The following is a 14,971-nucleotide window of genomic DNA, read 5'->3' as shown; positions in this document are numbered from 1 at the left end:
TGTAACTGAGACTTAGAGTGACGTTACATGAGATGAGGAAGCTTTTATCGAGTTCAACGTTTGAAAGGTTATATAATCACTAACTTGATATGTGAGAAACTACATGTAGAAAGCCGAATTTGTGAAAAAAAACACTAATAGCGCAGTGCCAACCTTTCGATCAGTGCAAAGTTGAAATAGATGTAACAAAACATGGTTTCGTAAGTTTTGCGGTATGATAAAGTTGAAAACAATTTTCTTTGAATAAAGTATTATATATATTACTATGAAAAAATGACATTTTAAAGAGTGGATTCCTCTAAAAAAAAGCAAACTCGGTGAGGATTTTTATATTATTTTAATTAAATTTTTTCAGTAGTAATAGACTTTAGTACTTAAATTTCAATAAATTCTTTACAATGCCAGCGGTGCAGGGGTATGCTGATCTTTCCAAAAGCGATAAGATTGAGTGTTCGAATCTCACAGCCCGGGTTGAAAAATTATTTCCTATATTACATGTAACTTAACTTAACTTTACTTTCAATTTTAAAAAGAAAACGCACCAAAGGTTTCTTATAGAATGTGCGTGCCAAATTTCCCCGCCTTTTTGTACCCCCTTTGCTCCATCGGGCTCTGTCTAGGGTGTACCGGATCAAGCTAGCATTGGTAATTCAATTAATTTTCCCTTGTGAAAACAAAATTTAGGTTGCTGATTGATTGAAAACAAATTAGACAAATAACTAGTGTCCAAGTTTGAAATTGGACAAAAAGAGCGTCTAAAATCAGTTATTTTGAATGTTATGGACATCTATAGTTCAAGGCCTATAGCACGTTGTGCGTCTTTTTATACCAGCATGATAACTTATATGTCTTCAACAGACTCGAGGCATTGTGTTTTAACCAAAACCTGACCCTATTAGCGCAACACTATGTCTCTGTACGACTTTTTGCCTTAGGATTTCGTATTTTTTCACTTTTCTCCAACAGTCACGTGACTTTTTGAAATATACCACCTGTCAAAAAATGACAAATTATCTTCAAGCTTTATTTTTTTAAATTTTAACCAATCATCTTTCATTTGAGTCCAACATAGCATGTGTATGACTATTGATGCGAATGCAGTATTCATCTTAACTTTAATAGTGTTTTTTCGATAAGTAAAAGTCTAACATTGAGCCTATTATTTCTAGTTACAAAATTGCGCAAATAAGAAAAAACAAAAAATAAAAACAAAAAATGAAAAAACAAAAAAAACCAAACCTTACCGATCAGAATAATCTCTTTTTGAATCTCATTTTTGGATTTTCATTTCTTTACAAGATTTAATATTTTCTTTTACATCAACTTAGTGGTGTATGTCAGGAGCTTGTACCTCAGATGTTAACGCACCAGCAGGCGATGGTAAATATTTGATTATTATTATTTGATATCTATCAACTATCTTGTAATATAAGATTATGTTTATTAAATATTTTTTTTTCATCCCAGTTGACAATGGTTGAAACCTTTTTGGAAAATATAAAGATGTCGACGTTATATATGCGGCCGTACAACAAGGAACAGTTCAATTGTATAAAATATAATTAAAGAAAATTACTCCATCACCGTGAAAATTTCCAATTAGTTCATTTCACTTCAACTATCTTGGTTAAATATTCACATATACATTTATTTACATTATGTTTTGCTACTGATTTTATCTGAAATGATATACATCAAACCGACAAATCGTACAAAATCCGCTGCATTAGATTTGTATTTCTGCTAAAAACCTTCATTTAGTAAGGTACATAATTAAAAGTGATCAATATCACATTAAAGTCGCTTTTGTATTTTTAAATCAGTTACCATATTGCAAAATAAGAGTAAATTGATAAATTTGTGTTGTTGGAATACTATCTCATTCAAATCTAACCGACATCTCTTCTTATCAACTAATAATTGCAAAATTACATGACCGTTAACAAAATATTCTTGCAGAATCCTGTTTATATGGAGATAAGCTAGGAGCCGTATTTACTAACGGCTGGACATGCGCAGATATGGTTGCAAATGCTCCAAATAACTGTCCATCGAATGCTGTAACGTGTTGTTATTCTTGTGCCCCATACCTACCAACAACAACTCCCCTATCATCTTCGACAACTTTGACAACGTTAGCGACTACCACTGCTTTGCCACCTACGTCCACCAGCAGTCTGCCACTACAACTTCAAGACATAGATTTACAATGTGAAAGTAATCGTGGCGCTGGATCATTCATGTGCCGGGTAAGTGTATATTTAATTGAAGCTTTTATGTCGATAAACTCTCAAACAATATATGTGTGGGCTAACAAAACATACACGTGACTTGTCATGACAAGTTTAAAAACCGATAAAGAACTGAAAAGAAAAGAAAAAAATATCTGAGGTAAGCTTTGCCTGAGATACTTGGATAAGTAGAGTGTTTAACATAAAATATATGTTTATAGACGACGTCAGTACAACAGCTCGGATATCTGACAGTCCAACAATACTATCGACCCTAGTAAATAATAATTAAACTACTAGATAATGGATCTGTAATGTGCAGAGTAAGTATTTTTTTACTACAAAATCGTAGACGGTAACGACGACTTGTATTGGTTGCATTACGTAACTGACATAAGAGGCATGATTAAAGCCCTGAAAAGGCAGCAAAACATCGTTTGGAGGGAAACCTAGCTTGAGTTGCAGATTAATGAGAATATTTCAAAAAAACTATATCGGTATTTGTTTTGCACTAAATTTCAATTCGAATCCCGAATACAAGTAAATGTACATTGTATATATGACACAATTCATAAATAAATTGATGTCTGACCACAAATTAATGGTCACCTGAAGGATGTTTCAGGAAGATTTTAAATACTTGACTTTTGAATTTAGGAGCCAAAATGAGCCCCGGTCATTTTTTTCTTTTTGATATGATTAAGCATATGATATGCGTAAAAAAAGAGCGAGTAATACATATGGCTGTATCAAAACATTTAAAATCTGTTGTCACTACTTTCAAATAGGATAAATGACTTTGGTGGAGCCGACAAAATGAAAACAATCTCATCACTTGTGCATGTGGTGTACAGTACACACGTAACAATACTTTAGACTGCATTTTTGCAATAATATGAAAATGACTTTAATTTTGATTCTAGGGAGTGTATAGTGGAGACTTTTCAACACTATGTACAACATTGTATTGTTCTGACCCATCATCGTCAACCTGCTACGGAGAAACGGCATCAGATGGCACCTTGTGCGGCAATCATAAGGTATGACATGAACATAAAAATCAATTTACGGATTTCCCTGTATTATTGAGAAGTATATCAATAAATGTTATTTCATAGCAAAGGGAATACACATTTAATTTGAAAGCTCATAACTTATTTAGGAACAAAATTACTAATCCAATCCAATCCAATAAAAAATATTCACTTATAGAATTGCAACTTTAAAACATGTGTCATAATAACTGATTACAATATGCAAGGATATGTTTGAATATCACCTTGGACAGACAGACATGTGTTGCATATACATATATAAAAGATCTTTTGTACTCTCAACGATTTATAAATATGTCTTTTCAATTATGCAAATGGCTCATAAAACATATCGATAGCAGACATTAGTTTGATTTCAATGTACAGAACGTTCAAGATTGTCATCTTAATAAGTAATATCATTAAAATGAAATAACCTAACCTGAAAAATAAACCATTTGAGAAAAACGTGATTAAAACCCTTGAAACCAAATTAAATCAAACAAACATCTAAATGAATTTTACAAGAATCGAAATGCTAATTTCGTGTCAGTACACTTGATGGTCAAATTTGAAAAAAAGTAAAATCACAAAAATACTGAACTTAGAGGAAAATCATAAAAAAAGGAAAGTCCATAATCACATGGCAAAATCAAATAACAAAACGCATCAAGAACGAATGGACAAGAACTGTCATATTCCTGACTTGGTACAGCCATTTTCAAATGTAGAAAATGGTGGATTAAACCTAATTTTAAAGCGCTAACCCTCTCACTTTGATGACAGTCTCATCAAATTCCGATATATTTACATTGATATGTTAACTAAACACAATACATAAAATAGTCAAAATATGATTACATCAGTCATCATCGTATAAATAGTTATCAAAAGTACCAGGATTATAATTTTATACGCCAGACGCGCGTTTCGTCTACATAAGACTCATCAGTGACGCTCAGATCAAAATAGTTAAAAAGCCAAATAAATACAAAGTTGAAGAGCATTGAGGACCCAAAATTCCAAAAAGTTGTGCCAAATACGGCTAAGGTAATCTACTCCTGAGGTAAGAAAATCCTTAGTTTTTCGAAAAATTCAAAGTTTTGTAAACAGAAAATTTATAAAAATGACCATATAATTGATATTCATGTCAACACCGAAGTGCTGACTACTGGGCTGGTGATACCCTCGGGGACGAAACGTCCACCAGCAGTGGCATCGACCCAGTGGTGTAAATAGTTATCAAAAGTACCAGGATTATAATTTTATACGCCAGACGCGCGTTTCGTCTACATAAGACTCATCAGTGACGCTCAGATCAAAATAGTTAAAAAGCCAAATAAATACAAAGTTGAAGAGCATTGAGGACCCAAAATTCCAAAAAGTTGTGCCAAATACGGCTAAGGTAATCTACTCCTGAGGTAAGAAAATCCTTAGTTTTTCGAAAAATTCAAAGTTTTGTAAACAGAAAATTTATAAAAATGACCATATAATTGATATTCATGTCAACACCGAAGTGCTGACTACTGGGCTGGTGATACCCTCGGGGACGAAACGTCCACCAGCAGTGGCATCGACCCAGTGGTGTAAATAGTTATCAAAAGTACCAGGATTATAATTTTATACGCCAGACGCGCGTTTCGTCTACATAAGACTCATCAGTGACGCTCAGATCAAAATAGTTAAAAAGCCAAATAAATACAAAGTTGAAGAGCATTGAGGACCCAAAATTCCAAAAAGTTGTGCCAAATACGGCTAAGGTAATCTACTCCTGAGGTAAGAAAATCCTTAGTTTTTCGAAAAATTCAAAGTTTTGTAAACAGAAAATTTATAAAAATGACCATATAATTGATATTCATGTCAACACCGAAGTGCTGACTACTGGGCTGGTGATACCCTCGGGGACGAAACGTCCACCAGCAGTGGCATCGACCCAGTGGTGTAAATAGTTATCAAAAGTACCAGGATTATAATTTTATACGCCAGACGCGCGTTTCGTCTACATAAGACTCATCAGTGACGCTCAGATCAAAATAGTTAAAAAGCCAAATAAATACAAAGTTGAAGAGCATTGAGGACCCAAAATTCCAAAAAGTTGTGCCAAATACGGCTAAGGTAATCTACTCCTGAGGTAAGAAAATCCTTAGTTTTTCGAAAAATTCAAAGTTTTGTACACAGAAAATTTATAAAAATGACCATATAATTGATATTCATGTCAACACCGAAGTGCTGACTACTGGGCTGGTGATACCCTCGGGGACGAAACGTCCACCAGCAGTGGCATCGACCCAGTGGTGTAAATAGTTATCAAAAGTACCAGGATTATAATTTTATACGCCAGACGCGCGTTTCGTCTACATAAGACTCATCAGTGACGCTCAGATCAAAATAGTTAAAAAGCCAAATAAATACAAAGTTGAAGAGCATTGAGGACCCAAAATTCCAAAAAGTTGTGCCAAATACGGCTAAGGTAATCTACTCCTGAGGTAAGAAAATCCTTAGTTTTTCGAAAAATTCAAAGTTTTGTAAACAGAAAATTTATAAAAATGACCATATAATTGATATTCATGTCAACACCGAAGTGCTGACTACTGGGCTGGTGATACCCTCGGGGACGAAACGTCCACCAGCAGTGGCATCGACCCAGTGGTGTAAATAGTTATCAAAAGTACCAGGATTATAATTTTATACGCCAGACGCGCGTTTCGTCTACATAAGACTCATCAGTGACGCTCAGATCAAAATAGTTAAAAAGCCAAATAAATACAAAGTTGAAGAGCATTGAGGACCCAAAATTCCAAAAAGTTGTGCCAAATACGGCTAAGGTAATCTACTCCTGAGGTAAGAAAATCCTTAGTTTTTCGAAAAATTCAAAGTTTTGTAAACAGAAAATTTATAAAAATGACCATATAATTGATATTCATGTCAACACCGAAGTGCTGACTACTGGGCTGGTGATACCCTCGGGGACGAAACGTCCACCAGCAGTGGCATCGACCCAGTGGTGTAAATAGTTATCAAAAGTACCAGGATTATAATTTTATACGCCAGACGCGCGTTTCGTCTACATAAGACTCATCAGTGACGCTCAGATCAAAATAGTTAAAAAGCCAAATAAATACAAAGTTGAAGAGCATTGAGGACCCAAAATTCCAAAAAGTTGTGCCAAATACGGCTAAGGTAATCTACTCCTGAGGTAAGAAAATCCTTAGTTTTTCGAAAAATTCAAAGTTTTGTAAACAGAAAATTTATAAAAATGACCATATAATTGATATTCATGTCAACACCGAAGTGCTGACTACTGGGCTGGTGATACCCTCGGGGACGAAACGTCCACCAGCAGTGGCATCGACCCAGTGGTGTAAATAGTTATCAAAAGTACCAGGATTATAATTTTATACGCCAGACGCGCGTTTCGTCTACATAAGACTCACCAGTGACGCTCAGATCAAAATAGTTAAAAAGCCAAATAAATACAAAGTTGAAGAGCATTGAGGACCCAAAATTCCAAAAAGTTGTGCCAAATACGGCTAAGGTAATCTACTCCTGAGGTAAGAAAATCCTTAGTTTTTCGAAAAATTCAAAGTTTTGTAAACAGAAAATTTATAAAAATGACCATATAATTGATATTCATGTCAACACCGAAGTGCTGACTACTGGGCTGGTGATACCCTCGGGGACGAAACGTCCACCAGCAGTGGCATCGACCCAGTGGTGTAAATAGTTATCAAAAGTACCAGGATTATAATTTTATACGCCAGACGCGCGTTTCGTCTACATAAGACTCATCAGTGACGCTCAGATCAAAATAGTTAAAAAGCCAAATAAATACAAAGTTGAAGAGCATTGAGGACCCAAAATTCCAAAAAGTTGTGCCAAATACGGCTAAGGTAATCTACTCCTGAGGTAAGAAAATCCTTAGTTTTTCGAAAAATTCAAAGTTTTGTAAACAGAAAATTTATAAAAATGACCATATAATTGATATTCATGTCAACACCGAAGTGCTGGCTACTGGGCTGGTGATACCCTCGGGGACGAAACGTCCACCAGCAGTGGCATCGACCCAGTGGTGTAAATAGTTATCAAAAGTACCAGGATTATAATTTTATACGCCAGACGCGCGTTTCGTCTACATAAGACTCATCAGTGACGCTCAGATCAAAATAGTTAAAAAGCCAAATAAATACAATTTTAAAAGGAACAATTTAACGGAACACAAATCATCTATCTACAAACACATTCATTGATTTGTGTGTCTGACGTCAGACAATTTTATACGTGACATAAATTTGTCGTTCAATGTGCATACAAACAATTTTAAAATTTATATAGGCAATGTTAGCATCTAGGGTTAAAAAATCAAAAGTATGTTAGAATAAATTTCAGAAACAGACCGAGATTGAAAATAGTCCAAAGGTTAATTCCACTACGCGATTGAATGATTTTGACGTTTATGGTTCAACGTATTTTCTTATTCATAATAAAAATATATCATTATGACATAAACTAGAACAATATCATACTGACGGGATCTTTTAAAGTACAAAGTCACGTGATAAGAACCAAAGAAATACAAAAAGTCGCATATACAAAGCACGCCACCAAAAAATTAAAGACAATACAACACATTGAGGAGATTTATAAGTGCCGAGCCACGTTAAACGGATATCACATAGACCCATTCAACAGTAAAAGTAATATTAATAATAGAACAAGGACAAAACAAAGAACTATAAAACACGTTGTTAAGATGATAAAAAACATCAGTACGCAGAATCTATACATCAAGACCATGGTGTATTATTTGTGAAGTTGATACGGAATATTTATCAACAAGGTCTGTGTACCTTCCGATAAACGTTTTAAGAAAAGGGACGAGACGTTCTTTGACATACCCCTGGTTCATCAACTTTCTACTTAGACACTGATGACGTTTTACAAAGTCTGAGTAGGAGCTGCAAGCTCTTGAATATCGAATAATTTGGGAAATATATATCCCATATGCAGGTGAAGTTGGTATATTGTTACTAAGGTGGGAGAAATTTATAATTTCAAAATTAAAATCGTCTCGTTTGTCATAGATTCTGGTACTGAGATGACTGTGTAAGTCAAATTCGAGATATAAGTCTAAAAATGAGGCGGAGGAAGACGTGTCTGTTGTTTCTTTAATATCTAGTTCTGGGGATATATTAATGGAACCCAATCAGAAAAGTTCGGATTGTTTATGGAAAGAACATCATCAATATATCTGAAAGTGAAATTAAATAATCTGGCTTCTGTGATCCTCTTGTTTTTGACAAGTGTCTGGAGGAATGCAAATGCATGCTAAGCGCTGTTGAATTGTAAAATAAGCCTCAAAGTCAGAGCATACTTCAAGTATATCGTTGCTACATGTAGTTACTTAATAAACCAATTTAGTAAAAATACAGAGCAAACATAGCTTACTGGATTACACATTTATTGACTATTCTTTTTCTTTTTTTATATTTTTTGTTAGTGGTGTTTATCGGGAGTTTGTACCTCAGATGTAAATGCACCACCAGGCGATGGTAAGTGTTTGTTAAAAATAATAATATCAGTTGAAATATTAGACATTACTTGAGGTTTTAAATTGGTTCCTTTTTTAATCGATTGTAACGATGTTTGAACAGTCTAAGATCATTGGTGGAAATAATTGTTCTTCACTTTGCATGCAGAATCTATTCTTAATGTTTGCGATTCATTTTTGATAGATGTATATTTGAGTTCTTGTGAGTGTAAAAAGATAACAAATCTACAATATAAATAGATTATCTTAATTTTCACTTAGTAATATTTTCATTCATACGATACACCTTTCATACAGCAATTTAGAATGTTGCATATTGATTCAAGTATTTGTGATAATAAAGTTTAGGTATTTGCTGTCCTAATGAATTCATGAAATATTTCTATTTAACCATGAATTCAAAATGTATAACCTTAAATTGATATTGGTGTGTTCTAGTTGTAATATCCACGTTTTTTTTCGTCGGTCAGAACACCTACTGATGATTACATTTAATTGCATTTTACCGGCAAGTTTTTTACCCCAAGATGGTACTAATAATAGAATCCTATACGGTTTCTGATTGGTTGATACAGGATTGGAATTATATTTAATCGAAAGCTTATCCAATTAGTTTAAAAATTGCCGAAAATCATATTCACATTATACGAAGTATAGAAAATATCTTCCATTTCTGTACGTCGGACCCATTAAAAATATGCCTTTTTCATTAAGCGAAAAAAATAGACAATCTTTTTCAACTGCATTTTAAGTCAATTTGAGCAGCATGACCCTATATATTTTTTAAGTTATAATCCAAGAATGGTATTTCTAGTAACAGGAACTGCTACCCGTTTTTACCTAGTTTGTGTAGTCTTCGAGGAAAAAAATACGGAACACTAGTGGTACCCTATGGAAAATGCATTACGAATAATTGCGCTCTTGTAACCTTATTGTACAAAGAATGTAGAACATGTGTATAGTTGTATAAGTATATTTGAAAAGTATGCTACCGATTATAATCCGAAGAACTCGTACAACCGGCATGATTTCCAATGGCCTAACAAAAGTTACCAAATTCGCACTCTTATTTTGTATTCGTAGTAGTGCAGAGGTTAAATCATTGTAGCACCAACGAAAACATTCTACATGTATGTTAAATATATTTGAAGTGTTATAACCTCTATGACTCAATGATGAACTAACGCTTAATGTGTTATTAAATGTATTAGCCCCATGCCAAATTCTTTACTTCTTAAAGTAACTAAGAATAAAAAAAGAACGTTTGCGATTAAAGCGTTAGGGTTATAATCGCAATAATTTAAAATCGCGTTCAGAACTTTTGTTTATAAGAATTTAACAGCGTTCCTCTCAATATCGCAAAAATGAAAATCAAATTTACAAAAAATGACAAAATTGCAATAATAAATTTACACATTATTGTTTCTATGTACAGTTATTTCATTGTAAGATTGTTGTCGCATTGATGTTTACCCAACTTTATTTTTAATGTATTTGGTAGATTCTTGTTTATATGGAGATAAGTTAGGAGCAGTTTTTTCTAATGGTTGGACATGTGCAGATATGGTGGCTAACGCGCCAAACAACTGCCCATCAAATGCTGTAACTTGTTGTTATTCTTGTGCTCCATACTTAACAACTACAACTGTCACACAGTCTGCGTCAACTTTAAGCACGTTGGAAACAACTAGTCCTATGCCACTTGTGTCTACGAGCAGTGTGCCACTCCAATCTCCGGACGCAGATTCGCAATGTGAAAGTAATCGTGGCGCTGGATCATTCATGTGCCGGGTAAATGAATCAAAATAATAAAAAAAAAAACAGTCACTAGCATAGAACGAGAACAAAACGATTTCAATGATGCTGAAATAAAACAGCTATTTTTTCCTTACGCCTTGATAAAAACAATTTAGAAAATGGCCTATAGAAAAGTTCGTATATCTATTTTCACACAATAAGAGGCAAACTAATTGTGTATGCTGTAAGCAATGTGTCATATATCACCTCGGCGAAGAACTAATAAGATTTAAGATAAACTGTTGTCATTGTTTTCCAAATTAATATTGACATGTACTAGTACAATAAATACAAAATACATACTTCTTTATTTACTTTAAACAATACTGTTTATCGGTTTTATAAAATAGACAAAAAAGGGACTTTGAGGGATGAAGTCATTTAAAAATTACATCACATGTTTAACAAATTTAAAAACAAAATTTAACATCAGATTTAAAAAGTAAATCACAAAATGTTCCAGCTATAAAAGATGCCGTACATATTTATTGGTAAAGATATAAACAGCAGATTGTAGTTTTTGAATTTTCCCTCTTATATATGTATATACTACAAAGATAACACATATTTGTAAAGCCTTATATAGTTATATAGTTCAAACTATGTTAAATATGGGAACATTTAATATATCTATATTTGGTCGTTACATGTATAAGACTACAAATTTGAAGTGTGACATTTACTATTGATAACTATTTACTATTCGCACGATAACATGCATTCTACATTATAAAAATAAACATTGATGAAATTCATGAATAAATGCGTCATTGGACATGCAAAGGTAAAGTCAAGATAATCAAAGGCCTAGCATATTGTATTGTTTATTTTTATATGTCTCAACTAATAGAGATGAAGAAGATACGAAAATCGCATTGACTCACAGGCCCTGGAGCTCACCGACAAAAATGACGATGTAATGTATCAATTATTGATTAAACTCAATAATTAATACTATTTTGAATATTTGTTTCAGGGATTGTATAGTGGAAACTTTTCATCTTTATGTACAACGCTGTGGTGTTCAAACCCATCAATGAATTCGTCAACCTGTTACGGACAGACAGCCGCAGATGGTACATTGTGTGGCAATCAAAAGGTAGCATACGTCAAATTTAATTTTAATCGTGTCGTATTACATGTTGTATAAGTAATAATATCAAATACGTTTTACGCTAAAACTAAATGTATAATGACCTGTATTATCATAAGAAACACAGAACTTATTTCGGAACATTATTAAAAACTCACTGCAATAAAACTTTTGCACTAATTAATACCCAAAAAGCTAGATTAAGAACAAAGATATCCCCCACCCCAAAAAAAAAAAAAAAAAACCAAAACAGAAAACAACAAGTCCACATTTATAGGAATGAGAAGTTTGCAAAGAATTGTCTCCTTGGGGTCGTCAAGTTTTACCTGAGGAAGTGTGATGATGAGAGTTACCAAAAAAACTGCAACCGACAAACTATACTCAGATGTGGTGTTGACACCACAATTACAGCCTAAAATGAACGACATAAACAGACCTGTAAATGAGACTTAGAGTGACTTTACATGAGATGAAGAAGCTTTTATCGAGATCAACGTTTGAAAGGTTATATAATCATTAACTTGATATGTGAGAAACCAGAAAGCCGAACTTTGTGGAAAAACACTAATAGCGCAGTGCCAACCTTTCGATTAGTGCAAAGTTGAAATAGATGTTACAAAACATGGTTTCGTAAGTGTTGCGGTATAAAAAAAAGTTGAAAACACTTTTTTTTTAATAAAGTAACATGTATATTTCAATGAAAAAATGACATTTTAAAGAGTGGATTCGTCCTAGATTTGCGTAAAAAGCACGCATTTGGCAACAAAAAATAACATCTGAAGACATAATTGCAAAAGGAAACAAACTCGGTGAGGATTTTTGTATCATTTTATTTTAATTTTTTCAGTAGTAATAGACTTAAGTACTTAAATTTCAATAAATTATTTACAATGCCAGTGGCGCAGGGGTATGCTGATCTATCCCAAGGCGATAAGATTGAGTGTTCGAATCTCACAGCCCGGGTTGGAAAAATTATTTCCTATATTAAATGTAACTTAACTTAACTTTACTTTCAATTTCAAAAAGAAAACGTACGAAAGGTTTTTAATAGAATGTGTGTGCCACATTGCCCCGCCTTTTTGTACCCCATTTGCTCCATCGGACTCTGTCTAGGGTGTACCGGATCAAGCTAGCATTCGTATTTCAATTAATTTTCCCTTATAAAAACAAAATTTAGATTGCTGATTGATTGAAACGAATTAGACAAATAACTAGTGTCCAAGTTTGAAATTGGACAAAACAGCGTCTAAAATCAGTTATTTTGAATGTTATGGATATCTATAGTTCAAGACCTATAGCACGTTATGCGTCTTTTTATACCAGTATGATAACTTATATGTCTTCAATTGATTCGAGACATTGTGTTTTAACCAAAACCTGACCCTATTAGCGCAACAATATGTCTCTGCACGACTTTTTGCCCCATGATTTCGTATTTTTTCTCTTTTTCTCCAACAATCACGTGACTTTAGGAAATATACCACGTGACCAAAAAATGACGAAATATCTTCAAACTTATTTTTTTTAAGTTTTCACCAATCATCTTTCATTTGATCCCAACATGGCATGTGTATGACCATTGATGCGAATGCAGTTTTCATTTAAACTTTGATAGTGTCTTTTCGATAAGCAAAAGTCTAAAATGCCTGAGAGGGAAAGGGTTAAGTCAATTATTACAATAAGCCTATTATTTCGAGTTACAAAATAGCGCAAATTTGAAAAAAAAAACTAAAAAAACAAGAAACAAACCTTACTGATCAGAAATAATTCCTTTTTTAATCTCATTTTGGATTTTCATTTCTTTACAATATTTAATATTTTCTTTTACATTAACTTAGTGGTGTATGTCGGGAGCTTGTACCTCAGATGTTAACGCACCAGCAGGCGATGGTAAATATTTGATTATTATTATTTGATATCTATCAGCTATTTTGTAATGCAAGATTATGTTTATTAAAGTTTTTTTTATCCCAGTTGAAACCTTTTGGGAAAATATAAAGATGTCGACGTTATATATGAGGCCGTACAACAAGGAACAGTTCAATCATATAAAATATAATTAAATAAAATTACTCCATCATCGTAAAATTTTCCAATTAGTTCATTTCCAATGGCCTAACAAAACTTACCAAATGCTAACTCTTATTTTGTATTCGTAGTAATGCAGAGGTTAAATAAAGGCAACAGTAGTATACCGCTGTTCAAACTCATAAATACATGGACAAAAAACAAAATCGGGGTAACAAACTAAAACTGAGGGAAACGCATTAAATATAAGAGGAGAGCAACGACACAACACAACAGTGTAACACTCACAGAAACGGACCAAGCATCAGACAAAATCCCATGAGAATATCTAATATAACATTAAAACCAAATACAGGAATTTGGGATAGACAAGTACCGTGACACGTCTTATCGCAAGGTGAATTTACACTGAAAAATAAGAGAAAATCATGGTAGCACCAACGAAAACATTCTACATGTATGTTAAATATATTTGAAGTGTTATAACCTCTATGACTCAATGATGAACTAACGCTGAATGTGTTATTCAATGTATTAGCCCCATGTCAATTTCTTTACTTCTTAAAGTAACTAAGAATCAAAGAACATTTGCGATAAATGCGTTAGGGTTATAATCGCAATAATTTAAAATCGCGTTCAGAACTTTTGTTTATATGAGTTTAACAGCGTCCCTCTCAATATCGCAAACATGAAAATCGAATTGACAAAAAATGACAAAATTGCAATAATAAATTTACACATTAATGTTTCTATTTACAGTTAGTTCATTGTAAGATTGTTGTCGCATTAATATTTACCTAACTTTACTTTTTATGTATTTTGTAGATTCTTGTTTATATGGAGATAAGTTAGGAGCAGTATTTACCAATGGTTGGACATGCTCAGATATGGTGGCTAACGCGCCAAACAACTGCCCATCAAATGCTGTAACTTGTTGTTATTCTTGTGCTCCATACTTAACAACTACAACTGTCACACAGTCTACTTCAACTTTAAGCACTTTGGAAACAACTAGTCCTATGCCACTTGTGTCTACCAGCAGTGTGGCACTCCAATCTCTGGACGCAGATTCGCAATGTGAAAGTAATCGTGGCGCTGGATCATTCATGTGCCGGGTAAATGAATCAAAATAATAAAAAAAAACAGTCCCTAGCATAGGACGAGAACAAAACGATTTAAATGATGCTGAAAAAAGAAGAGCTATTTTTTTCCTTACGTCATGATAAAAATAATTTAGAAA

The 14,971-nt window shown here is 33.4% G+C and overlaps 1 protein-coding gene across 1 annotated transcript; it reads left to right on the top strand.

Moving 5' to 3' along the window:
- The first annotated feature begins 2,021 nt into the window (after nt 1-2,021).
- Nucleotides 2,022-14,864, top strand: LOC139504353 (uncharacterized). The gene is made up of 7 exons (XM_071294426.1): nt 2,022-2,249; nt 3,155-3,271; nt 8,763-8,814; nt 10,315-10,604; nt 11,587-11,709; nt 13,542-13,593; nt 14,557-14,864. The coding sequence occupies exons 1-7, from the start codon at nt 2,022-2,024 to the stop codon at nt 14,862-14,864; spliced, it is 1,170 nt and encodes a 389-aa protein (XP_071150527.1).
- The last annotated feature ends 107 nt before the right edge of the window (nt 14,865-14,971 follow it).

Source organism: Mytilus edulis, chromosome 14 (genome assembly GCF_963676685.1).
Source record: "Mytilus edulis chromosome 14, xbMytEdul2.2, whole genome shotgun sequence".
In the NCBI taxonomy this organism is placed as follows: Eukaryota; Metazoa; Mollusca; class Bivalvia; order Mytilida; family Mytilidae; genus Mytilus; species Mytilus edulis.
The sequence above is the reverse complement of the archived record's forward strand: the minus strand, read 5'-3'. Positions and strand labels throughout refer to the sequence as shown.